Source organism: Nicotiana tabacum, chromosome 9 (genome assembly GCF_000715075.1).
Source record: "Nicotiana tabacum cultivar K326 chromosome 9, ASM71507v2, whole genome shotgun sequence".
NCBI lineage: Eukaryota > Viridiplantae > Streptophyta > Magnoliopsida > Solanales > Solanaceae > Nicotiana > Nicotiana tabacum.
Window position 1 is genome coordinate 67,536,570 of NC_134088.1, and position 27,461 is coordinate 67,564,030.

At 39.9% G+C, this 27,461-nt stretch overlaps 1 protein-coding gene across 4 annotated transcripts; it reads left to right on the plus strand.

The window, feature by feature from the left end:
* The first annotated feature begins 13,422 nt into the window (after positions 1-13,422).
* LOC107772045 (uncharacterized) lies at positions 13,423-27,244 on the plus strand. 4 transcript variants are annotated; one of them, XM_016591527.2, is made up of 12 exons: positions 13,423-13,976; positions 14,094-14,189; positions 19,139-19,219; positions 20,133-20,207; positions 20,735-20,815; positions 21,357-21,496; positions 22,505-22,756; positions 23,130-23,304; positions 23,442-23,525; positions 23,684-23,816; positions 24,171-24,364; positions 26,565-27,244. In XM_016591527.2, exons 1-12 carry the CDS (start codon positions 13,851-13,853, stop codon positions 26,751-26,753), a joined length of 1,626 nt encoding a protein of 541 aa, XP_016447013.1. In that variant the 5' UTR covers positions 13,423-13,850; the 3' UTR covers positions 26,754-27,244. The 4 variants fall into 4 exon arrangements, with proteins under 4 accessions (XP_016447013.1, XP_075077829.1, XP_016447014.1 ...); XM_016591528.2 differs by having other exon boundaries at positions 13,731-13,976; positions 25,884-27,244; XM_016591529.2 differs by lacking the exon at positions 26,565-27,244 and adding an exon at positions 24,901-25,040 and having other exon boundaries at positions 13,731-13,976.
* The last annotated feature ends 217 nt before the right edge of the window (positions 27,245-27,461 follow it).

The window sequence follows — 27,461 nt, forward strand, 5'->3', positions numbered from 1 at the left end:
GGAGATTCTAGTATTCTAGGGATTTGAAGACTAAGAGGGTTCTCGAGGCAGATTGGTCCATGGTTGTGAACGGTGAAGGTATGTTAAGAGGTTGGCAACTGATGGTATGTACTATAGATATGTTAATGTGGGCATTTCGGAGGCTATCTACCTACGTCGGAAGGATCAGAATTTATTTGGAGGCTACTAGTAGGTCTAATAAGGATGTATGTTCTAAATCGGGTCAGATTTATCTACCCAGCACAGTTATTGTAGAGGTGTATGTTATCGGTTAGGGTGGATCACATTCGTGTTCTGATATATCTCATGTGTTACTCTCCTATGCTACGATGGGTTGTGATTTGTTGGTTATCTACATACCGATGCGGTTATGTTTGGGCTTTGTAGCGATATTCGAGCGAGATTGCTCTTAGGGTGTTGAATGGTTAATTGTGCCTTGGTTATGGTCTTCCTATTTCTGGTATATAGTGATGTCCATATCTCTATAGTTAAGGTCACGCGCTTTGTGTGTTTGATATTGATATGCTTATGGTTGTTGATTGTGAGTATCATGGCTCGACGTATTCCAGGTGGACCGGAGTCGGATTGGGTCATGCATCGCAGCGACGTTATACTAGGATATGATCCTTTGTGCTTATTTTGTGTGTTATATTTCCCCTTGTGTGGTGGATTGATAGAATTGCGCTTCGTGGTGATATCTGTTGAGCTGGTGAGAGGGTTTCTTCATTTCCATTCTCTTTCCATCATTGGGTATATTTGAGTTATTGTTCGTTGGTGCACGAATTGCATGCTATATAGATCTAAGTAGGATTTGTGTGACAAGTCAGTCGAGTAGCTTGTACTGGATGAGGTGAGGTTATTGGGCCTAAAATGAGTGCCGTCGGATTTGATTAAGGTATGTTTGCAAGAATTGTGTCACTAGTCGGCTTAGATTTTGGCTATGTTTCTTATCGGGCAAGAGAGCTCCACGACTTTTTAATCTAATGGGTGATTATGAGTTTCTATATATTTCTTTCATCATTGGAAGTGTACGAAGGTTCAGAACAAGGTTTTAGTTAATATGAGGTTTGTTATCGGTGTCGTGTTGGTTATCGAGCAGCTATTGCGGTCGGAAGTTATTGCTATGAGTATTTGAGTTGTGTGGTATATCAAGTAATTATGTCTTGAGATATGGTTATGGATTGATACAGTTTGTTCAAAGTTATATTGTGCATAGATGCAAGAATCGGCTCATATAATGAGTTCCGGATGTTGGGGATTTGGGTTTTAAGGTTTATGGACTAAGGTAGAAGTAAGGATCCTCTGTTAGGTGGTGTTGTCGGGGTTATTTGGATTGGGGTGACGTGGGATAACCCATGGTTATGTTTATGGTAAGGGTATATGGCGATTTGATGGCTTTGGACAACTCTTGGCACGTTCGAGGACGAATGTATGTTTAAGTAGGGGAGAATGTAACGACTCGAGCAGTCGTTTTGAGCTTTAGTGTTCCATTCGATTGTTTGAAACTTTGAGTAGCTTCATATTATGTATTATGACGTGTGTGTATGGCTGGTTTTGGTTTTCGAGCGGTTCGGGATTGATTTGGAAGAATGATTCTCGTTTTAAAAGCTTTAAGTTGGAAGAGTTGACCAAGGTTTGACTTTTGGGTAAACGGACTCGAAATCGGGTTTTAATTATTCCAATAAGTTTGTATGATAATTTTGGACATGTTCACAAAGTTTGGTTAGATTTTGATGAGTTTCAGATAAGTTTGGATTGTATGGTGATTGTTTTCGGTTTCGACATCGATTTGAGTATAAAGATTACCATATTGAGCAAACGACATTTGATTTGTTTCGACTAAACCATTATATCCATATCGTAATTTTGGAACCATAGCAACTGAAATCATCAAGTTTCGGCATCGTATGAGGAATTTATGGTCATTTTACTAAGAATTGGGTTGCCAGATTTTGTTCGGCTAAATTACGAAATTGCCACTGCAGTCCTATTTAAAAATCTGCACTATTTCCAAATATTGAAACCAACATATCTCCTTCATTATAAGGTCAAATGAAGTGATTCAAAAGTCTAACTTGACTGAATTGTCATGAGGAATCTATTGAAGGCATCAAAAGTAAGTTTCGTGATTGTTTGGCATAAGAAAAAAGGCAGAACAACTAGGCATTTTTGGCTATTAATTAATATTGTTGGAGTTTTTCTCATCTTGAAAGTTTGGGATTGGGAGAATTCAAGGATGTTCTTCAAGTTTCTTCTCTGGAGTAAGGTCTAAACCATAACCTAAGTATTTTCCTTTGATTCATTCCCTTGGTTTAAGCTATAATCCATAATTTTAATTGAAAAACCCATTTAATTCTTTAAATCAAGACCTAGGATTATATATCCTAAATTTTAAAAATTGAAAATGAGTTAGAGGTGTTTATTTCCTGATTTCTTTTGGGGTTTTATTCTCCTATATTAAGAGAACAATATACTCGAATTTGGCGAGCTTTGGAGGAGTATTTCAGGAGTTATGGGACCCAACTAGTATGGGTTGGACTCTTGGGTTATGAGCACCCAAGAGCGATATTTTGGCGAATTGGTTGAGCTATCGGACACCGATTGAATCGATTTTCATTCGTGTGAGCTTGTATTGGTTCGGGCTTCGCCCGGGTAAGCTTGTATTTGGAATCCAAGACGAGACTGGCGTTGACTTTTGTTGACTTTTTGGGGAAAATATAAATATCATAGTTTTATTTATTGCAATATATTTCTCATGCATTGTTTGATGTTATTAAGTCATTTTTGGTTAGATTTGAGCCGCGTGGAGGCGAATTTTAGGGGGGAAAGCTATTTCGGAGGATTGAGTTGGCCTAGTTGAGGTAAGTATCTTGCCTAACTTTGTGTAGGGGAAGCTACCCCTTAGGAATTGGTATTGATTGATTCATTTGTGCTATGTGAAAGCCGTGTACGTAAGGTGACGAGTGGGTACATGGGCTGTACGTGGTATTTGACTAATTTAGGCTACTTAGACTATTTTCATGCTTTAATTAAAATGTCATATCATGTTCTAAATTCTCATAGTCAATCTATTCTTACTTGTGTTAGTCTATCCTTACATGCCTTAAATTATTTTGGGTTAACACTTGTTCTACATCCTAATTGATAAATTATTGTCATGCCTTAGTTGAACGTATTGCCTCTATTATTGTAATATGTTATCTCTCTCATTGTTGATTATCATTATTTGAAGTTATTTTTCTTGTTATCTCTCTCATTATTGATTATCATTATTTGAAGTCATTTTTTGTGTTATCTCTCTCATTGTTGATTATCATTATTTGAAGTCATTTTTTGTGTTATCTCTCTCATTGTTGATTATTATTATTTGGAGTTATTGTTCATGTTATCCCTTCCCGTCTTCAAATTCTTAAGTCCAAACATGGATTGAAATTTTGTCTTTTGCTTATTGTGGGTGTTCTGCTTCACACGACTGCATCGCTGATATTTGTTGCGATTCAAGGAATTGTCGATTCATTTTCAAGCCTTGTTGCTGCGTCTTGGAACGCTACTATTGTTGCAATTTTAGCCCCAAACTTTTTTGGTTTTGATGTTATCATGGATGACAAATTGGACCAATCACTGATATTGACAAATGTTACAAAGGTCGATGAGAATAATATTTTGAGGTCACGACGCCCCGAAAGACCCTCAGACTGGGCCCAAAATAACGAGGCGATGACGATAAATGTCGGAAAGGGAAAGGACGAGAACGTGACAAACCAATAGCCCTTCAGAAGGCGACACGATTAGCTACCGTAGTCGCAACCAAGACAGTTCCCGTTCTCATGTCTAGACGGAAATTAAAATTACAATTCGAGCCTAAATTATTTTTAAACTATTTTCCAAAATATAATTTCCCAAAATATTTTCAAACTATTTTCAAAAACAATCTTTTAAAAAATAGTTTCAAATGAAAACATTTCAAAATAAATTAGTTTATTATTTACTTTATATTTTATTAATAATTTCACCTCTTTTGTCGTGCGAGGTACTATCAGTAACGACCTAGCCGGTCATTTTGAGAGTTGTAGACTTGTTCCCCCATTTGCTGCTCATTTTATGCTTAATTGTTATTATGTGACTTACTAGGGTAGTTGGTTCTGGTCCGGAGAAGTTTCGGAATGAATTGAGACACTTAGTCTCAAAGTTGGAAGCTTAAGTTGAAGGGGTTCACCGGATGTTGACTTGTATGTAAACTACTCCGGAATGGAGTTTTGATGGTTACGCTAGCTCCGTTGGGTGATTTTGGACTTAAGAGTGTGCCCGGATTGTGAATTGGAGGTCTGTAGTTGAATTAAGCTTGAAATGACGAAAGTTGGAAATTTAGAAGTTTGACCGAGAGTGGACTTTGTGGTTACCGGGCTCGGATGGGGTTGCGGGAGTTGTAGTAGATCTGTGGTGCTATGTGTGACTTGTGTGCAAAATTTGAGGTCAATCAGACGTGATTTGATAGGTTTCGGCATCAGATGTAGAAGTTGGAAGTTCAAAAACTTCATTAGGCTTGAATCGATGCGCAATTCGAGGTTTTAGCGTTGTTTGATGTGATTTGAAGGCTCGAATAAGTTCGTATCGCATTTTAGGACTTGTTTGTATTTTTGGTTGAGGTCCCGAGGGCCTCCGGTGGAGTTCGGACGAATATCGGATCAAGTTTGGAGTTGGGGTGACTGCTGAAGCTCACCAGTTCTGGTGCAATGGCACCTGCATAGCTTTGATCGTAGGTGCGAACTCGCAGGTGCGGCCATTAGAGGACTGTGCAGTGGTCGCAGGCGCGGAAGAAGTTCTGCAGAAGTGGATGCGCATCTGCACGAGGTTGACCATAGACGCGGATTTGGCTAGGCAGCAGGGGCGTCGCAGATGCGAAGAAGGTTACAGATGCGGTCCCGCAGGTGCGAGGTGGGGACCGCAGATGCGATGGGTCACCAGTTAAGTGGGTTCCGCATGAGTGTGATTTTCTCCGCAAAAGCGAATGCACAGGTTCGAGCCCAGGCTCCGCAGGTGCGTAAATGCCTGGGTAGTGTTTAAATTCGAGCGTTTCCAAGAGTTTCTTCATTTTAGACATTTCAAGCTCGGGCTTAGGCGATTTTTGAGAGGGATTTCGAAGGGGTTTTTGAGGTAAGTCACTTGTGGTTAAATTTAATCAATAATTATATTTTCCCATTGAAATTTCCACCTAGATTGTGTGATTTTGAGGTGTAATTTTGGAGTTTGAGGCTAGGGATTTACAGAATTTTAATTGGGGATTTGGGTATCGATTTGGTGTTAGATTTTAGTAAATTTGGTATGGTCGGACTCGTGATTGAATGGGCTTCCGGATTTTTGTGACTTTTATCGGATTTATATACTTGGGCCTGGGGCCGTCTTTTGAGTTGACTTTTTGACTTTTAATTAAGAACTTAGTATTTTATTATGGAATTGATTCCTTTAGCTCGTGTTGATTGTATCGAACTGTTTGTGGCTAGATTCGAGGCATTTGGTGATTCACGAGGCAAGGGCTTATTGGAGTAGAGTTTCACACAGTTTGAGGTAAGTAACACTTCTAAACTTGGTTCTGAGGGTAAGAAACCCCGAATTTTGTGTTATGTGATTGGTGTTGGGGCTACGCATGTTCTAGGTGGCGGGCATGTAGGCGTGCACCGTAAGAATTGTGACTTGGTCGATTCCATGAAACTGAATAATTGATTAATCTTGCTTATACCCATATTTTTGCCATGTGTTAGAGTTATTGAGTTGTCAATCACGTTAGAAATCATGCTTAGGCTACATGTTGGTACTGTTTGGCCCTCATAGGTCGTGTTACATGTTGAATTATTTGCGCTAATTGCCATTTGTACTTGGTCACAACTATTACTTGCGTATTCTGTCTTGGTCTTTATTGTCCTTTACTTGATACATCATATCATTATTGTTTGGACTAAATAACATGATTCTGGTGAGCCCGAGAGACTGGAGAGATTAGTGACTGAGTGAGACTGAGGGTCTATTGTGAGTGATGTTTATGAGATCGGGCTTATTATAGCGCATGGGCTGGATCTGTCCTGTTTTACTTGCATTTTGGGCTGGATCTGCCTTGTTCTGTATTAAGTTTTATTGCAAATCTGAAAGCATGTCTAAATTTTTGTACCTCTACTTGTTAAATTATGAATTTCTGAGTTATCAATGTCATATTTTCTGTAACTTTCCGTACTGAATGTTGATAGTGGGCTATAATATTTGAGTCGTACTACTTTCAGTCCAAAGATTAGATTTGTTACTTATTGAGTTGGTTGTACTCACGCTACACCCTGCACCTCGTGTGCAGATCCAGGTGCTTCCAGTCACGACGGTTGCTAATTTGCTGAGTCCAGACCTTCGGAGATCATCAAGGTAGTTGCTTGGCGTCCGCAGCCCTTGACTCTCCTCCCTTATCTTTCTGTTCACTTGTGCAGATTTACTTTCTAGTCAGTGTACCAGACTATGTTATTATGTAGATGCTCATGTACCCAGTGACACCCCAGTTTTGGAAAGACTTTATGTATTGAGTATTGATATTCTATCCTGTTTTATGAGATTTTTCCTTTATTTAGACTAGTTTAGCGTATTTCAAAAAAATTAAAGTGTTGGAAATGTCTGAGCAGTCGGCTTGCCTAATACTATAATAGGCGACATCACGACAGGTTGGATTTTGGGTCGTGACAAATTGGTATCAGAGCCTAGGTTACATAGGCCTCACGAGTCATGAGCAGGTATAGTAGAGTCTTGCGGATCGGTACGAAGACGTCTGTACTTATCTTCGAGAGGTTGTCGAACCCTTAGGAAAACTTCACATTCTTGTATTCTTGTCGTGCAGATTTGTTAATTCCGGGAACTAAACTTTTGTTAGTCTATTCTCTCACAGATGGTGAGGACACGTGCTACCGGACAGGACAGACAACCACCAGTACCACCAGCTAGGGCCACGAGAGGCCGAGGTCGCGGTAGAGGCAGAGGTGCAGCTCGTACAACAACTAGAGCAGCACTTGCAGATCCACCAGTTGCTCCAGCTCAGGAGCAGGTACCAGATGTGGCTAAGCCAGTAGGGCTAGCTCAGGCACCAGCTGTGCCCATTGTGATTCCAGGCCTTCAGGAGGCTTTGGCTCAAATTTTGGTTGTGTGCACCAACCTTGCCCATAAGGTTTTTGTTCAGACCGCACCAGCCACTTCTCAGGCCGGGGGAGGTACCCAGAATCCCATCACCCATACCCAGAGCAGGTGATGCAGGGACTTCAGACACCATGGGTATTACCAGCCCAGTCGGTTGTAGCCGTTCAGGCCCAGGTGGGTCCCGTGATAGCTGATGATGAGTAGAGGAGACTAGAGAGGTTTGGGAGACTACAACCTCCATTATTTAGTAGGGTTGAGTCAGAGGATGCCCAGGACTTCTTGGATAGGTGCTAGTGGATTCTTCGTACGACTAGTATTCTTGAGACCAGTGGGGTATCATTCACTACTTTTCAGTTTACTGGGGCTGCCTTCAGATGGTGGGAGGCTTATGTGAGGCGCATGCCAGTCGGTACAGCACCACTTACATAGCATGAGTTCTCTATTCTATTCTTGGAGAAGTTCGTGCCACATACTCGCAGGGAGGAGCTGCGCAGATAGTTTGAGCAACTACGTCAGGATGGCATGTCTGTGACCCAGTACGAGATGAGGTTTTCAGAGTTGGCTCGTCACGCGAGGGAGAGGATTAGGAGGTTCATTGATGGCCTCTACTACAAGTACCATTTTGTTATAACTCGGGAGAGTGTATCAGGTACTACATTTGATGAGGTGGTTGACATTGCTCGGCGACTAGAGATGGTTTGCAGTCAGGAGCATGAGGAGAGGGAGGCCAAGAGGCCTCGTGGTTCAGGTGGTTTCAGTGGTGCACCTTCTAAGCGACAATCTTACCACAGCAGGGGTCGTCCTTATAGGCCCGCTCAGATGGCTCATCCACTTCACCGTGGTGCATCATCCAGCCATGGTTCATACAGTGCTAGACCGAGTCAGTCATCCCTCAGTACTCTCCCAGCTCAGAGTTCATCTCGTGCGCCTTCAGTTCAGGGTTCATCTGCACCAGGTTCTTCAGGTAGTTATTCCGGTTCTCGGGGTCTGCCTCGGTATTTGCCACCATTTTTCTAGAGGGAATGTTTTGAGTGTGGAGAGTTTGGTCATGTGAAGAGGTTTTTTCTCCGCCTTACGGGAGGTCCAGTTCAGTAGAGGAGTCAGGACACGACTTCAGCACCAGTTACTTCACCACCTGCCTAGTCAGCTCGGGGTGGGGCTCAAGCATCTAGAGGTCGCTCTAGAGGGGGAGGCCTATCAGGTGGCGGTCAGGCCTGATTTTATGTTATTCCTGCTAGGCCAGATGTTGTTGCTTCAGATGCAGTTATCACATGTATTGTTTCAGTATGTCATAGAGATGCTTCTGTATTACTTGACCGTGGTTCCACTTATTCGTATGTATCATCGTATTTTGCTCATGATTTGGATATGCTCTGTGAGTCCTTAGTTTCATTTGTTCATATATCTATACCAGTGGGCGATACTATTATTGTGGATCGTATATACCGATCATGTGTAGTGACTATTGGGGGAATTGAGACTAGAGTTGATCTCTCATTACTTAGTATGGTTGATTTTGACGTGATCTTAGGTATGGATTGCTTATCTCCATGTCATGCTATGCTAGATTATCACGCCAAGACCGTGATGTTGGCGATGCAGAGGTTGCCAAGGATTGAGTGGAGAGGTTCTCTAGATTATGTTTCCAGCAGGGTGATTTCTTATTTAAAGGCTCAACGGATGGTTGGGAATGGATGTATGTCATATTTGGCCTTTGTGAGGGATGTTGGGGCTGATACTCCTATTATTGATTCTGTTCCGGTGGTGCGAGATTTTCTGGATGTGTTTCCTGCAGACCTGTCGGGCATGCCGCCCGATAGGGATATTGACTTTGGTATTGACTTGGTACCGGGGACTCAGCCCATTTCTATTCCTTCATATCGTATGGCACCAGATGAGTTGAAGGAATTGAAAGAGCAGCTTCAGGAAATTCTTGATAAGGGGTTTATTAGGCCAGTGTGTCTCCTTGGGGTGCACCAGTTCTGTTTGTGAAGAAGAAGGATGGTATTATGCGAATGTGCATTAACTATAGGCAGTTGAACAAAGTTACAATCAAGAACAAGTATCATTTGCAGCATATTGATGATTTATTTGACCAGCTTCAGGGAGCGAGGGTATTCTCTAAGATTGATTTAAGATCTGGGTACCATCAATTAAAGGTTCGGGACTCGGATATTCTAAAGACGGCATTCAGGACCTGTTATGGTCATTATGAGTTCATTGTGATGTCTTTTGGGCTGACCAACGCCCCAGCAGTATTCATGCATATGATGAACAACGTATTTCAGCCTTATCTCGACTCATTTATCATAGTATTCATTGATGATATCCTGGTACACTCTTGTAGCCAGGAGGAGCATGCCCATCATTTGATGGTGGTGTTGCAGCGATTGAGGGAGGAGAAACTTTATGCCAAGTTCTCCAAGTGTGAGTTTTGGCTTAGTTCGGTGGCGTTCTTAGGCCACGTGGTGTCCAGTGAGGGGATTAAGGTGGATCTGAAGAAGATAGAGGTGGTTCAGAGTTGGCCCAGACCGTCCTCAACTACGGAGATTCAGATTTTTCTCGGCTTGACCGGTTATTATCGTCGCTTCGTGGAGGTTTTCTCGTCTATTGCATCGCCTTTGATCAAACTGACCCAAAAGGGTGCTACTTTCAGATGGTCGGATGAGTGTGAAGAGAGCTTTCAGAAGCTCAAGATTGCCTTGACCACAACTCCAGTTCTAGTTTTACCTTCAGCTTCTGGCTCTTATACAGTGTATTGTGATGCCTCTCGAATCAATATTGGGTGTGTCTTGATGCAGGAGGGGTAGAGCGATTGCTTATGCTTGCGTCAGTTGAAGCCTCATGAGAAGAACTACCCCGTCCATAATTTGGAGTTGGCTGCCATCGTTCATGCATTGAAGATTTGGAGGCATTACCTCTACGATGTGTCTTGTGAGGTATTTACGGATCATTGGAGTCTCCAACACTTGTTCAAACAAAAGGTTCTAAATTTGAGGCAGCGGAGATGGTTGGAACTGCTAAAGGACTATGATATTACCATTCTGTATCATCCCGGGAAGGCCAATGTGGTGGCCGATGCCTTGAGTAGAAAGGCGGTGAATATGAGCCTTGCATTCATTCCTGTTGGTGAGAGACCGCTTGCAGTTGATGTTCAAGCCTTGGCCAACTAGTTCGTGAGATTAGATGTTTCGGAGCCCAGCCGAGTTCTAGCTTGTGTGATTTCTCGGTCTTCCTTATATAATCGTTTCAGAGAGCGTCAGTATGATGATCCCCATTTGCTTGTCCTTAAGGACGTAGTTTAGCACGGTGATGCCAGGGATTTTACTATTGGGGATGATGGGGTGTTGAGAATGCAGGGTCGGATATGTGTGCCTAATGTAGATGGGCTATGTGAGTTGATTCTTGAGGAGGCCCATAGTTTGCGGTATTCCACTCATCCCGGGTGCCACGAAAATGTACCAGGACTTGAGGCAACATTATTGGCGGAGGAGAATGAAGAAGAATATAGTGAGGTTTGTAGCTCGGTTCCTAAAAGATATATTAGGGAGTAAAAGTGGAGATAGTAAGGAAGTTGGGGAAATGGGGTTAGTTAGGATTTATTTTGTTACTTTTTGTTTGGCTTTTCGTTAGTTACCTTTATTTAAATAACTTTTTGCCCTTTTTTTTAACTTTTTACTAACCCCTTTTTATTAAATAAAAGGGAGGTAATATATATATATATATATATAAGTTGTTATATATATATAACAACTTACTTTTAGACTTAAAAGAAAACTATATTAATAAGAGAACCCAATATTTACAATATAACTTAAATTATACTAAGAAAAATATCATAGCTTACTTATTAAAATTCTAATTAAAAGAAAGCAAATATTTTTTGTAAATTTTCTTTTTCTCTTTAGACATAAATTTTGTATTCTAAGAGTGAATATTTTTTTTTGTAAAAAAAAATCATATTAAAAGTAAGCTGAAAGTTTAAAATATCAATATTAGACCTAAAAGGAATATTTACACTATAATAATATGGAATTCGGGTTTGGTCAAAAATTAGTTATTCACAGAAAGTTTGTCATTTCATATAAATACTTTCACTATTGAGTTTATCCTTAAATAATTAATTGAAATTGAGGTTATCGAAAATCATTAACCTATTTTTATTGGAGTTGTGATTAGTGAGGGTGTTGTTCCTTATTGAGTTACTTTCCCGTTCATTTTGTTGTTATTGAGATTCCATACACATTGTGTTGAGTCGTGGGCTATTTGTTGGATCTTTGGAAAGGTTGTGGCCTATGGGTACTTGTGATACGAATTGATACGTGGCATTGTTGTGATGTTAGCATTTGTAAATTGTTGTGTGGTTTGGTTGTTGTTATGCAGAGTATAAGGGTGGCATTTCACCGTTGTTGTTATGCAGAGTGTAAGGGTGGCATTTCATCGTTGTTGTTATGCGGTGCATAAGGGTGGCATCTCACTATTGTTGAATGTACGGAGTGATAAGGGTGGCTATTGTGCTATAATAGTGGTAAATTTTATCGTCCGGGCGGAGTAATAAGGGTGGCTATTATACAGAGTTATACGGGTGGCTATCAGAGAGATAATGGTGGCTAATGATATTGTCATGGCAGAGTGATACGCGTGACTATCGGAGAGATAAGGGTGGCAATGTTAGGGATGATGGTTTGGGGACACTGTGTTGGTAATTTTTGTGTGATGTTGTGCTTTTCCTTGTGTATGTCTTGCACCTTATGTGACTTGTTGTGTTGTTTCGATGAGCTACTCGACGTCTTTGATATTATTTGTTGACTTGGGCTGTAATAGTACACTCGTACAAGCATACACCGTAGCATGCCACTTATACTAGCTTAGGAGTATAAAATTTGACATTCATTGATTATGCCCATGTGTTCTTGTATTATCCGTTTTCATGTTGCTATTGAGCCTGTGATCATACCGGACGGATTGTGATTGTAACCTTTGATCATGCCGGGCGGATTGTGATTGTGAGCTTGTGATCATACCGGACGGATTGTGAATGTGATCCTATGATCATGCCGGGCGGATTGAGATATTGGCACGTGAGTTGTCTGTGTGGTTGTGATTTGAAATGCGGGCACAAGGTGCCGTGAGCATATGATGGTGGGTTGAAACCCGTGACTTGTGACTATGAAATGAGGTATCTCGGGTAATTTTCGTTACGAAACTTGTGGTAGAACGACTTGATATGTTCCTTATTTAGTTTCAGCGATACTTCATGGTGTTCTTATTGCTTTACTGTTATTACCAGTTGTTGACTCTTGTTGCCATTTATTGATTTTTGCTTTCCATTATTAGCTTTATACTGCTATACTGTACATATTATTTTGTCTAGTGAGTGTCTTGACTTGTACCTCGTCACTACTCCACCGAGATTAGTCTTAATACTTACTGGATACCGATCGTGGTGTACTCATACTACACTTTTGCATATTTTTTTGCAGAGCCAGGTTTTGGAGATATCAGACTCGGGCAGAGTTAGCTTGTTGATCGCGAGGATTCAAGGTAAAGCTGCTTGGTCGTTGCAGTCACTTAGAGTCCTTTCCTTACATTGTACTGTCATTTGTCATTTGAACAATATTGTATTTAGATTCTTGAGATCATTCCATGTGCTTAGCTAGAGTTCGTGACTCTGTATTACCAAATCTTGGAAGGTTGTTATGGTTATTGCCGCGTAGCTTATTCCACTTTTATTTCGGTATTTATTTTAAACTTTGTTTCAAATTATCATTGTTAATAGCTGGCTTAATTGTTACAGTAATCGGCTTACCTAGTCTCAAAGATTAGGTGCTATCACGACATCTTACGGAGGAAAATTGGAATCGTGACACATTCCTAGATCCCTGTTATTCTTTTTCGTCTCCATATAGATTTGCACACCCATATCATTGCGAATTTCCATTAGAGGACACATTTCGTTGACTCTTTATTTGATTTTAATGATTTTAACAGATGTATCCGTTACTAGATGTTCTGCAATTATTGAATTCAATGCACTGTAACTTGAATCTGCGTTGATTACAATTCTATCGGCATCGAAATCAACATATCTCCCGCAGCTATACCACCGATCACTGTGTTGAAGCATTATTACAAGTGTTGCTATTGAAATTCACTTGTTGAAGCAATTTCAAACTTGAAAAAATATTTTTTTATTGTCAAATTGTATAGAAATCTGCTATATCTTCGAAGCTGATAAATTATGTTTCACATTCATTTGTTGAGTTTGAATTTGTTGAGTTTTGTTGTAAAAGCAGAGCAAATTAGCTAGAGATGGATGCGTATTATATTGTTTGTAGATTGTAGCATATCTATTTTGGAGCTGAAAATAATTTTGTTGCTTGAATCACGTGTTTAATTAAAGAAACCCATAGATGGAAGGACGCTAGTTTAAGGGACTGTATATAATTTGTAACCAAATCTTGTTTAAGGCGATTAATATATAAAATTTGGATAATTTTGGTAAATAAGTTTAGAAAAAAAATCCTTGTAATTTCTTTCTTTTCCGGATAAGTCCAATTCCAAATACGTGGGCCGAATAGCCGATAGTCACTACAGCCCGGCCTTGTGTTGAATTTCCTACACTCGAATTACCAGCAATGGGGGCGTAAGGTACGGTGGCGGGAGATTGCAATTCTCCCCTTCAATCCATGGCTGAGAAGTGCAAGTATTCTTGCAAGACTGCTAGTGAAACCCTAGAATGGATTCATGCAATTATCCACTTCATATCACCCTACCGTTATTTCTTAGATGCTCATGTCGTCAATTTCTTCAAGGTCTTCCCATTCATCCTCATTTCAGCTTTACCATAGATGAATTAATATTAGGCTATTTTTGCACTACCTAGCATTCTCCTTACGCATGTTATAAACTTCTTTTGTGAGTATATACAGGATAGACTATGGGAAGCAGTTGATAAAGAGTGGATGCATTGTTTACGGAAGGAGCCTGTTGAAAATCTTCTCCGAATTCCTTCTGGTGTCGTTCAGGTAGTTATCAGTATCTTCCTTATTTCCTTGCCTCTAAGCTTTATAAGTTTTCTTGTCAATTTCATGTGTATTTCAACAACAACAACAAGGTACCCAGTGTATTTCAATAAATTATTTAGTGTCTTATTAATAAAGCATTTCTTTTTCGATTTTTTTTTTAGTTAATTGGAGTTGTAGAAAGTTTAGAGCTGCTTGGCGGTTTATTAGCTGCTTTGCTTCCAGAAAGAGGAACTGCATATTGTTCGTGAGAAATTACTTGTAGAAGGTCAAGCATTAGTACATATTTTCACCCCAACACTACTTATACTTTCTGATAAGTATTTAACTTATTGATAAAATATGAGAATTTAAGAAGCTAAAGTTAAGAACTAAGCTAAGCTAAGGAAAAGGAAATAACAGATTTCATTCATAGCCTCTGAAGATGGCAAGTTCGATACATATAGGGGAAATAAGGCCTAGGGGTCAAAGTGAAATAAAAGTAACTTAGGGGAAATAAAGTAACTACTTATTGGACTGAAATGCTACGTAAAAACTACTAACTAATAGGTAAATAACCAACCCAACTCCCATGTACACTTCCGGGAACATAAAATACTACTCCCACAACTGCTTCATTTCCATATCGTATCACTTATCTCGAATGTAACAAGTGGTTGTGGTGAACAATGGTAGAGTTAGGTCATGTCCTCGGGTGGGGCGGGAGGGGGGGGGGGGTGGCGGGCAAGAGTAGTAACGGGGGTATGGGAACCTCTCGGTTGAGAATTGGATCCTCGAACATAAGGACTTTGACGGGGAAGTCTATAGAGTTCGCGAAAATTCTCCAGAAAAGGAAGGTCAACACAGCTTGTGTCCAGGAAACTAGATGGGTGGAGACTAGGGCTCGGGAGACAGATGAATTTAAGTTATGGTACTTGGGGGGGAGGGGGAGAATGAGGTAGGCATCCTAGTTGATAGGGAACACAGAGAGCTAGTGGTAGAGGTTAGGAGGGTGAAGGACAGGCTGATGGCTATTAAGATAGTTGTGGGAGGGCTTATTTTGAACATTATTATTGCTTGAGCGCCTCAAATGGGTTTGGACGAGGAGGTTAAAAGACGTTTTTGGGAGGACTTGGATGGGTTGGTGCGGGGAACTTCGCACACCGAGAAGCTTATCATAGGAGGAGATTTCAATGGCCACATTGAGACGTCGTCTGGGGGTTACGACGGGGTGCGTGGCAGCTTTGGTTTTGGAGACAAACATAGGAGGTACATCGGTGTTGGAGTGTGCTAAAGCCTTTGATTTGGTGATTGCTAACTCGTGTTTTCCAAAGAAGAGGAGCACCTGATCACTTTTCAGAGTACGGTGGCCAAAACCCAAATTGATTACATCCTGCTTAGGAAGTGTGATAGAGGTTTATGCACGGATTGTGAGGTCATCCCAAGTGAGAATCTCACGACGCAACATAGGCTATTGGTTATGAATTTGGCGATCATGCGTACAAGGAAAAAAAAGGTAGTGTATGGTCTACCTAGGATCAGGTGGAGTGCATTGACTAAGGACAAAGTTCAGGAGTTGGGGGAGAAGTTACTGGTAATGAGGGCTTGGAGGAGTAGTAGGGACGCGAGTTGTATGTGGACTATGACAGCGAGCTGTATTGGAGAAGTTGCGAGAGAGGTGTTAGGGGTCTGGAAGGGCTTCTCTGCTGGCCACAGAGGAGCTGGTGGTGGAACGTAGAGGTCCAAGAAAAAGTGGAAGCAAAGAAAGCGACATATGTGAAGCTAATAAAAAGCATAGATGAGGCAGAGAAGAGGGCCAAGGAAAAGTGGAAGCCAAGAAAGCGGCATATGTGAAGCTAATAGAAAGCATATGTGAGGCGGAGAAGAGGGCCAATAGGGAGTGGTATAAGGAGGCTAGAAAGGAGGCGAAGTTAGCGGTTATTGCGGCTAAAACCTCAACATTTGAATGTCTGTATGAAGAGCTTGGGGAGAAAGGCGGGGATAAGAAGCTGTACAGGCTGGCCAAAGTGAGAGAAAGAAAGGCCCGTGACCTGGATCAAGTGAGGTGTATAAAAGATGAGGAGGGTGGAGTTTTGATGGATAAGGCACAGATTAAGCAAAGATGGCAGTCATACTTCCATAAATTTCTGAATGAAGGGGAAGATAGGAACATTGCGCTGGGTGATTTGGAGCACTCCGGAAGTCATCGGAATTTTGGGTACGGTAGGCGCATTAGAGTAGAGGAGGCCGAGGGGGTAATGCGAATGATGAGCAGGGGTAGAGCGATCGGGCAGTGATTTTGTAGAATTTTGGAAGAGTGTGGGTAAGGCAGGCTTGGAATGACTCTCTAGGTTGTTTAACGTTATTTTTAGGACGAAGAAGATGCTTGAAGAGTGGAGGTAGAGTACAATGGTTCCGTTGTATAAGAACAAGGGTGATATTCAGAATTGTAACAACTATAGGGGTATCAAACTGCTAAGCCATACGATAAAAGTTTGGGAGAGGGTAGTAGAAAGGAGGGTGAGGAGAAATGTGTCTATTTCAGAGAACCAGTTCGGTTTTATGCCGGGTCGTTCGACTACGGAAGCCATCCATCTGGTGAGAAGATTGGTAGAGAAGTATAGGATGATGAAGAATGACTTGCATATGGTGTTCATTGATTTAGAGAAAGCATACGACAAGGTCCCGAGAGAAGTACTATGAAGGTGTTTGGAGGCTAAAGGTGTGCATGTCGCATATATTAGGGTGATTAAAGACATGTATGATGGTGCTAAGACATAGAGTTAAGACACGGGTGAGGACAACTAGAGGAAACTCAGGTCACTTTCCGGTTGAGATAGGGTTGCATCAGGGATCAACCCTTAGCCCGTTTTTATTTTCCTTGGCGATGGACGCATTGACGCAACACATTAAGGGTAGGTGCCATGGTGTTTGTTATTTGCAAATGATATAGTTCTGATTGACGAGACGCGAGGTGGTATTAACGAGATATTGGAGATTTGGAGACAGACTCGAGTCTAAATGTTTCAAGTTGAGCAGGACTAAGACATAATATTTGGAGTGCAAGTTCAACGACGTTACCCATGAAGCGAACATAGATGTGAGGCTTGATACACAAGTTATCCCCAGGAGAGGTAGTTTCAAGTACCTTGGGTCAATAATACAAGGTGATGGGGAGATTGACGAGGATATTATGCATATTATCGGAGCAGGGTGGATGAAGGGGAGGCTAGCTTCCGGTGTGTTGTGTGATAAGAGTGTACTAGTGAAACTTAAAGGTAAGTTCTACAAAGGAGTGGTTAGACCGACTATGTTGTATGGGGTAGAGTGTTGGCCGGTAAAGCACTCGCATGTCCATAAGATGAAAGTAGCGGAGATGAGAATGTTGAGATAGATGTATGGGCATACTAGATTTGATAAGATTAGGAATGAAGTCATTCTGGATAAGGTGAGTGTGGCCTCCGTGGAGGATAAGATGTGGGAGGTGAGGCTGAGATGGTTCGGGCATGTTAAGAGGAGAAGCACAGAAGCCCCGGTTAGGAGGTGTGAGAGGTTAGCCTTAGGGAGTATGAGGAGGGGTAGAGGTAGATCAAAGAAGTCGTGGGGAGAGGTGATTAGACGGGACATGGCACTGCTGGAGCTGACTGGGGACATGGCCCTTGATAGAAGGGTGTGGAGGTCGATAATTAGGGTAGTAGGCTAGTATGTAGTCGAGCGTTTCCCCCTGTACTCTCAGTTCGATAGCTTTAGTATTAGCATGTTGTCTTTTATTCTTAGATTGGTTTTACTACATAGCGTATAATTGTTCGATAGCATTAGTATTAGCATGTTGTCTTTTATTCTTAGATTGTCATTACTACCTAGCGTATAATTGTTGTTTTGGCTTCGGTTTTCTTCTTTTCTCCTGTTGCTGTTAATACTTACTGCTTCACTTCCCTTCATCCTTTTTTTAGCCGAGGGTCTATTGGAAATAGCCTCTTTGCCCTTCCAGGGTAGGGGTAAGGCTACGTACATCTTACCCTCCCCACACCCCACTTGTGAGAATTCACTGGGTTTGTTGTTGTTGTTGATCCATAACTGATAAGTAAATAACCGACCCAACTCCCATGTACACTTCTGGGGACATAAAATGCTACTCCCTACAACTGCTTCATTTTCATATAGTGTAACTTATATTGAATGTAACAAGTGACAAAAAATGGTAAATTTCCATTGGCTTGACTCCTACGGTCCAAATGGAGGAGCCATATGGGTAGTGGGGATTCATATAGCTGACGCCAGCTAGTTTGGGATTGACGCATAGTCGCCGTTGCTGTTGAGTATTGGCCACTTAATACCAAATGTAATTTAGATAAACATATCCATAACAGTTTTAGTGTGGTATCTATTCTTTTTGTTGTGCGGATTTGTTAATTTCTTTTGCTTTAGATGTCACTGTAAGTTTGTCTTAAGTCTGAGTTAAGATGCATCTGGCTGCTTCCCATTGTTAATGTTTTCATATATGGTAAGTTCCTGCAATTTTGTAGCCATAACTTTCTTTTTCTTCATTTTGGTCCTTAATGAGAATCTGATATTGGCCGTTTAACAAATCTTCCTTCCGGGGGAGTGAGGGAAGCAGTTATTTTTTCCCACTAAGATATACACCTATAGAATACATTTACTCATTGAGGAAGAACGAGAACTTGGAAAAGTGGAACAGGTTGGAAAGACAGATGATGAAAAGGTATAAAAGTAGTGAGTGGGAGACATGGTTAATACCTTCAGTTCTGGAAGGAGAGTATGTAAATTTGTCCATCTTTTATATATCAACATTTTCAGTGCTTCTGTTTAGTGTCACCTATGACCTAGCGGAAAAAAAAAGGAAAAAAGAAGAAGAAAAAGAGCAACTTTATCATCTACCAACTAACTAGTATCCATAACTGTAACAAAACCTATATTTCTTTGTTAAATTGACTTTCTTCTTATGTTTCTAGGGTCACTGGCCTGTTTCACTTAAGGAATTCATCCTTACTCTGAGGTCTCTTTCTCTTCCACGTGAAAAGACAGATTTGCAGGTATATTTATTTTTCTTTTCATTCATAGTGGTTGTAGAATTAGCATTATGGTATGGCCTTGTCTCCTTATTTAATCCCATTGTTGTTTCTTATGCTTTTCCCATATTAGAAGATTTTACACTACTGGCATTTCTTGCGTTGTTTGTTATGGGTTATGGTATCTATACTCTATATACTAAGTATGTTTTGCCCACTGTTGTGCCTAGTTCATTTTGCATAATTCCGTCTGAAGTTGAATGAGATCTTGAAAGGTGCTAGATGGCCTCTGCCATTGAGTAGTTTCATGCCCTTTCTGGAGATCTAAGTTGCTCGGATTCTTCACTTTCAGTGCCGCACCCGTATCGACACGACGTGGGTGTGGGTGTGGGATCCGTGTCGGATCTGGTCAACCGATTTTGGGTACTTTGACCAAAATCAACGGAGAAATTTGGGACAGATACAATGATTTTTGAAAACAAATCAAAAGCTAGGGTGATATGGAAGAAAGTGGAATACCTTGTATATATAAATTTCTATGTCAGTCCTTTTCCTTTTATCTCCTCCTAAAATTCTACTCTTGTTCAATATTTTCTCCTTCTCGGAATACCTTGTAAGTTTTTCACATAATGTCTCATAATTTAGACATATTTTTATAACTCTATTTTTAAATAATTGAATTATTTTTAGCCGAATTCCCGCACCCGTATCTGGATCTGTACCCCCGAATCTTTAAATTTAGATCATGAAGGATCTGACCTCTAGATCCGCACCCGTATCGGACTCCCGCACCCGAGTCCGAGCAACTTAGCTGGAGATTGTGATACCTTGCCTGCTCTTTTTCTTCGGTTACTTCCTTATTAAACATCCTAGACCATGTTATAAGGCAGTCAGGTATCAGGTATTGAATTTTACTAATGCTTCTGTTTGCTTGCAGGAATTTTCAGGAATGCACATAGCTTCACTAAGTAATGTTTTAGCTCAAGGCATGAATCATAAGAAAAAGCATGAAGTAAGGCATGGAATTATTTGCTTAGTCCTCTTTTACTGACCTCTCTTTGTGCTCAATTTGGCTGACTACAAATCTGTTGAGCATTGTTTATCCTTTTTGCTTTCAAGTTTCAAATTTGTAGAAGTTCAAGTTTGGTAAACCAATTTAGATGACTACTTACTGATATAAGGCCATGAAAGCCGAATCTTTTTTTTTAATATTTTTTTTACAGCAAGCTATCTTGCTACCTATGATCTACTCTAAGTTGTGATTGCAAAAAACTTTTTTCTGATGTTGAATTCATTTGCTAGAGGAGCTTCTAAGCATATTCTCTTTATGGTTTTGTTTTCTCAACCTGAATGAAAGAACATAAATAATTTCCAGAAAGTCTTACAAAATGGATTGAAAGATTAAAGAAAGTTGTTTTCTGATTGCGAACCATTTCCTAATATCGAGCCTATGTTCGAAAGAGCAACTATAGCAGATGCCTTCTATGGGTTTGATTTTCTCAACCGGAACGCTAGAATGATATAATATTGTTTAAGCAGGTAGAAGCCCTTGCTGCCCTGGTCGGTTTAGTTGCAAAGCAAGTTGGAGCACAGACAGTTGTTGATGTTGGTGCTGGACAGGTGTGTCCCCTTCTGCTTTGTTCGATGACGAGGCTTGTTCCTGTGCAATTCACACATATTCTGGTGTTGATACGCATGTGTGTGTGTGTATATATTTACATATTAGGATTATGACTTACAAGTTTATGTGTTATCTTAATTTGTTTTGTAGAATGAGTCAGTACATAGGTAGAATCTACAGGATAAGGACTTTTTTGCGAGGTTGTAGCTGATGCTAGTTAAATATATTCTTGCTTTTCTACACTAGGCTAATAGATTAACCACCAGACAACCTTGCGGTGCAATGATTTCTGATGCACTTGAAAAAAGTCTAAAACTTCTTCTAGTAATTCTAAATACAACAACTACACCTCAATCCCAAGCAAGTTGGCTCAGCCATACGAATGGTTCCTGTTCGTGTTGCTCCATTTAAGCTCATCTCTATCCATTATTTATAAAATAAAATTAAAATTATAGAAATTCTAAACACGGGAGAAATAATTATCTGGATTATCTGGTTTTCCTGTTGTCTGTTTCTACTTAGATTGTTCATGTGGTGTAGGGTTATCTTGCTCAAGTGCTTGCCTTTGAGTACCAGCTTTCTGTAATTGCCATTGATGCTTGTTCACATCATGGTAAGATTACTGATGCACGTGCGGAGCGAATCAGGAAGCACTATGCAGCTAAGATGCGTAAAAATGGGTAGGTAGAGTCTTCCTTATGCTAGCGACATCTTTTTATGAGCTCCTTTAAAATTAATCCTATATAATACAAAAATATGGACTGTGAATACATTGGACTTCCTTTTTGCCTGGCAAAAAAGGGGCATGTTAAAATCTTCAAGCAAAGTCTGGAACAGCATCCTGCGGTTGTATGGTGGGTCATTTGTAAGGAAAAGAACACTAGAATTTTTGAAGACAAGGACAATATTTTGAACCTAAAACACAAATATATAATTTTGCTTTTGGTGTAGGATGGTCACTACCAATGTTTTAGATCCTGTTGCCATGATAGATTTTCTTTGCTCTTTACAGGCTCCGTAAAGTTCCCTCTTTTGTATGTACTTACTCCAGCATTTAGCTGGCATACCTCAATAAAATTCTCGCATTACCTATCACAAAAAATAAGGGATGTGAATACTTTGGCTGTAATTGAAAGTTGAGGACTACATCTGGCTTGTTATATGTTTTGATTCACAAGATATAAATCGGGACTGAATAAAGTTAAGTTTCTTGCATTGTGACGAGGGACAAAAACTTTTTGAACCGCCTTACCTTATCAAAGAAAAAAAGAAAAAAGAATAATAAACTTTTTGAACTGCTGCAACTTGAGTTATTGGTCAACTTTAGACAAATAATAACAGTAGAGAGCAGAAATCACCACTGCCTCATTATTTACGTTAATTTCAGACTATAAAAATATGCAGGTTAGTCTAATATTGCTGTCTTAGCTTTTCCAAAGCAATTAATGAGCAGTAGCAGATGAAATATTTTATATTAGTTGCACTGCTTGGAGTGTTCAAGAATATCAGATTTATTGTAGAAATTTGGCAGTATTTGTTCTCCTGTTATCCAAAAATGTATGCATCTGCTTCAATGCTCTACATCAATCTGATTCATGGTTACATTTACTTAGCATCAATATTTTGTCATTATTGGATGATTTTCCTCTTTCAGAACGCTTGTTTGTAATCCATTTCCATTTTATCAGCTCCGAACTTAGAGAGATTAGCATGCCAAAGACAGTTACATGCCGGGTGCTGTCTTCTGACACATTGAAGACCTTAAGTAACTTCCTAGAAGAGAATGATGATGCAGCGAATCAACATTTGAGCCAAAAATGTTCGGGCTCTCAGCTCTCTCGGCTTGCTGAGAATATACTGCCTTCTCTATCCTATAGTGATTCTTCATTAGTTATTGCTGGACTTCATGCCTGTGGAGACCTCTCGGTGACAATGCTGAGGTGGGTATCATATTGTATAATTGTGCCCCTTTCTAAGTCTCATGTTCTATTCCATTACCTGATTGGTTTGTGGAAATTGACTTGCGCTTTTTGCTGCGTTAAATACTATGGACAATAGAGGGGCATCGCATATCTTTTCTCTTAGTCATTCGAAGGCGTTAAATTGGGTTTTATGTTTTTATTATATTAGGTATTATGTTTTGAGAAGCTTTATGTAAACAATTCTTACTAATATCTTGTACTTATCATCCCAGCAAGTTTGTTGTATGCCTCTTAATTAACTTTATGGTATCATTCAAGATTGTTATTGTAGTCCCTGCCCATTTTGATATTTGTGTGATGTGTAATTGACTCAAGATTTCTTTTCATCAAGGACATTCTTGGAATGTGACAAAGCTAAGGCGGTGATTAGCGTTGGTTGCTGTTATAACTTGCTTTCTGAGGAAGCCAGTGACATGGTGGATTCTTGTTGTGGTTTTCCTGTAAGCCAAGGTGTTAAATCTGCTGGAGTAGTGCTAGATAAAAATGCTCGTGATCTAGCTTGTCAGGTAGATGGGTATTATACTATTTTTTGTTGCCTCGTGTTGATAGACCTTGTTTCAATTCACAGTTCAATTTCGTTGCATCTTCTAAGCTGTCTACCTTTTCATTATAATTGTATTCTGACCTTGAGTTGCTTTATCAGAGTGCTGATAGATGGAGAGGCTTGGATGAGCACGCAGGGCTTCACAACTTTGAGTTGCATGCATTCCGTGCTGCTTTCCAGATGGTACATGCTGTTTATTTGGTCTACTATACTAATTGGTTTCTTTGGGCTTATCTATAAGCCCTTACAGTGAAACATTTTTCCTGTAGTATTGGTTTCTGGTGGTTTTATATGTATACCTAATCAATGCAGTAGCCCACTAACCTGCAGTGATTCTGAAGGTTCTTTTCAGACATTACCCACACATATTGCAAGAAAGCCCTACAATAGGACGTCAAGGGAAAGCCTTACGACGCCAACAGCATCAGAGGATCCTGGAGTCTAATTTGCATTATAGGGGCCCTTCAGAATATGGTGAGTACTTTAAAGGGATACCATTGATGAAGTTCATTGGGCTTCAAGGTAAAACCATAAAGGGTACATCTCGTATTAATTTCTTAATAACTTATTCATGAGAATTTAGGACTAAACTTATTATGGTACGTTGTTTGGTTTCCAGTTGGTAAAAGTTGATTGAATAGGATTTTAAGGATTACTGTTACCCTTATGTTTTTTTTCCCAGTCTACTTGTTTAAAAGATGTGTTATATATTCTTGGCCAGTCTAAGATGTTGTAGGTTTCATCATTTAGTGCAACTGTGCATATATAATAGCCTAACTGTCAAGGCCACCTATTAAGAAAATAAGCTCTTAAGCCCTTTCTATGCAGGGGAACCACGGAAGAATGTGGCCTTTTTCCATGAGTACTCTTCTATTCAGAATTCTAAAAGCAGGGAGTCTAGCACTGTGGACAGATACTCACTATTTGTAAAATTTTGTGAATCTGGGCTAGGTCGCCTACATCTTCCTTGTTTGGAGGATATTGATTACAGTGCAGTCTGGAGGGAGTCTGAATCATATGCTGTAAGTAATCTTTTGATGATATTGTTATTTTTATTGTTAGTCATAGAAGTCCTCTTTGGTGCATTATTATTTGTCTTGTGTACTTAAAGATTGTTAGTGGTAAAATAATTCACTTTTGGGAGACCCTGCCGGACTTTCTTCTCATTTTCATGTCTATCTGTCACTCGGTGCTGCTATGTCCTACTCTTGTCATTTGGATGTAATATCAATTCTATCCCTCAGTAAATGCACAAATGGTCTAAGGTTTATTTTGCTTCTATATATGATATTATTCTTGCTTACTCTCTAGAATGTTTCGAGTTGGAAGGGGATTAATCTCTCGGCTGTACTTGCATTTCTGTTTTCTCTTATTTCTGCCAGATCCGTCGAAGTTATCTCCTGCCAAAGGAAAATTTCTTCTATAGTTGACACCTTTCTATTTTGATCTGTGGTTGATTCAATACTAAAGACATGCAAAAGTTGCAAGGATATTATATCAATGCTAACATAGGGTATAAGATTAATGATACTATTCTCTTTTCACTTTGATCTTTCAGTAAGGATAAGTCAAGTGGATTTTTAGTATCCTCACGGAGGTCTTTGTTTTTCAATCCACGCTCAACCATTTTTTGGGGGCTGGTAAGCAAAGTGATGTTTGCCAACTGCATATAGTAAGACGCAATGGATATTATGATGCATCTTAGAGTTGTTTGTGGGATTGATGGCTTTTCTTGGCATCTATGCAATCTAAGTGATTGGCTTGGTTCAAGAAATTTCCTGATTTTCTAGAGAGTGGTTGCTGTAGCCTGTTGATTTAATCTTCCTCTTTCAGATTGGGGAACATGCATATCTTTTCTGTACCTTTATAGGACACATTATAAACACAATTCATTACTTGTAAGTTATGACTATTCTATTTTTTTTTTTTTTTTTTTTTTTGCTTTAAAATTTTGGTTGGCCAAAATTTCTCAGGTCATTGCATCTTTAAGGGATGAAGACTTGTTTAATTTGCTTAATTTGAAGGTCATTTGTTTGCTCAAACATAGGATATTGCTGCTTGAAGTTCTTAATTGGATAGTTTAAGTGGTCAAGATATTCTAGTCAGCGTCATTTAGATTGATGTGTATTACACCGTGTGATTCTAAAAGGTCCAAACTATAAGGTCCAAATTGATTACGCTTGCTGCTCTCTTTCATTTACCTTTTAAAGACATTATAAAAACAGTACACTAGTCTCTGTCTATCCTTGGACTTTAGCTTGGCCAAACTTATTAGTTATTTTAATGAAGAGGTGTTCAAAAGGGCAGCCCAATGCACAAAACATCCCGCGTTCATGCAGGATCCGGGGAAGGGCCGCATCTCAAGGGGTGTGATGTAGACAGCCTACCCTGATGCAAGCATCGGTGGCTGATTCCACGGCTTGAACCCGTGACCTATAAGTCATACGGAGACAACTTTACCATTGCTCCAAGGCTCCCCTTCTTAATGAAAAGGTGTTCAACTTGCTTAATTTGAAAGTCATTAAGTTTGCACAAATGCAGGATATTGCCTCTTGAAGATCATAATTGGATGATTTAAGTGGTCAAGATACTCCTACTCAGCAGCCCCTAGGGGTTAGTCAATTGGCAAAATTTGAGTGACTTGTGTCTTAGGTCACAGGTTCGAGCCTTGTGCCAAACAAATTAACTCGGGTGTTCAAGTAGAGAAGGGCAGAGGAACGAGCCCATTATCCCCGAGTTTTGGAGGCTGCAGTTGTCCCAAAAGGTCGGCTGCAGATGGATTTCTCGGTCATTAAAAAAAAGAAGATATTTCTACTCAGCATCAATTAGATCAGTGCGGTTCTAAAGGTCAAAAATATCTTAATTTAGTTGAAGTTCCACAACTTTGTGGCCTTTGTTATTTACTAGTTGATGTAATTGCTTATCTTTTGAGTGGAGGTCTATTGGTTGTATGTGTTGCATCATAGTTCATTCACATTCCTGTGAGTTGCACGTGCCAGTCCTATCTGGCTGACAAAGTTGCATAAATTCAGGTGCCTATGATCTGCTCAAGTATCCAGATCATTTGATTGGCTGATATGTGCAGTCCTTGGCGGTTTTATTTTCTAACTAACTTAGAAATGTCTATTCTTAGATTTTTTTTTGGGGCCTGGTAAATAACAAAAAGATTCCTTTTTAAAAAAAAATATTTTTCCTCTTCACAAAGTAATCAACTTTCTGCAGGAGTTAATAGGGCCTTATTGGTCTCTTCGTGCTGCCCTGGGTCCTGTCTTGGAAACTCTTGTACTGCTTGACCGATTGTTGCTCCTCCAGGAGTATGGCAATGATCTGGAAGCAAGCCTCTTACCTGTTTTTAGTCCTGTATTATCTCCGAGGAATATGGCTATCATAGCTAAGAAAATTAGAAAGTAGAAAATCTTCCAAAGTCAGCCTCAATGTGATTCAACATACTGTGACCAAGAGAAAAGTTTTGGGGCCAGGAACAAGCTATTTACTGGGTACTGGTGGAAGGAAGTGATTGTGTTGAAACTGTATTATATTTCTCCACTTTGAGAATGGAAGCGTGGAATACTTGTGTTGACAAGCGTCAGTGGATGACAATATCTAATTGTGGCTTTCTTGGTGTTTGTATTATTATTTTAATTTATTTACAGGTATTTGTTTTGCAAGGTGTTGGCTGAAAGATTCTCTTTATACACATTTGAGCTCAAGTTAGTCTACTGTTTGTTCTCACTTCTTTGAGAAGGCAGCTAGGCAAGCCTTATGACCTATGTGATGGTTATCAATTGTGCCATTTTGTTTAATACGTGGATCAGACGTTGCAGCGTATTTCATAATAGGATTTGTTTAATATCAACCAGTTACCTCCTATAATCTTTATTGGTTTCAAGTTGTGTCCGCTCTATATTTTTGTGATTATCTTATGGACCTTGTGTTCACTTGTGTGTAGTGTAAGAAACTGTCTTCTTTTTACTAGTTGAGTAAAATATAAGCCGACCAGACATCATTGTCCTATGAAATATTCGAGGACAGTAGACAAATGAACATTGAGCGAACTTGCACGTTGATTACATTCTCTAATTGCATGCCATTCTTGTTTCCTAAATGGGATGTCAAGTT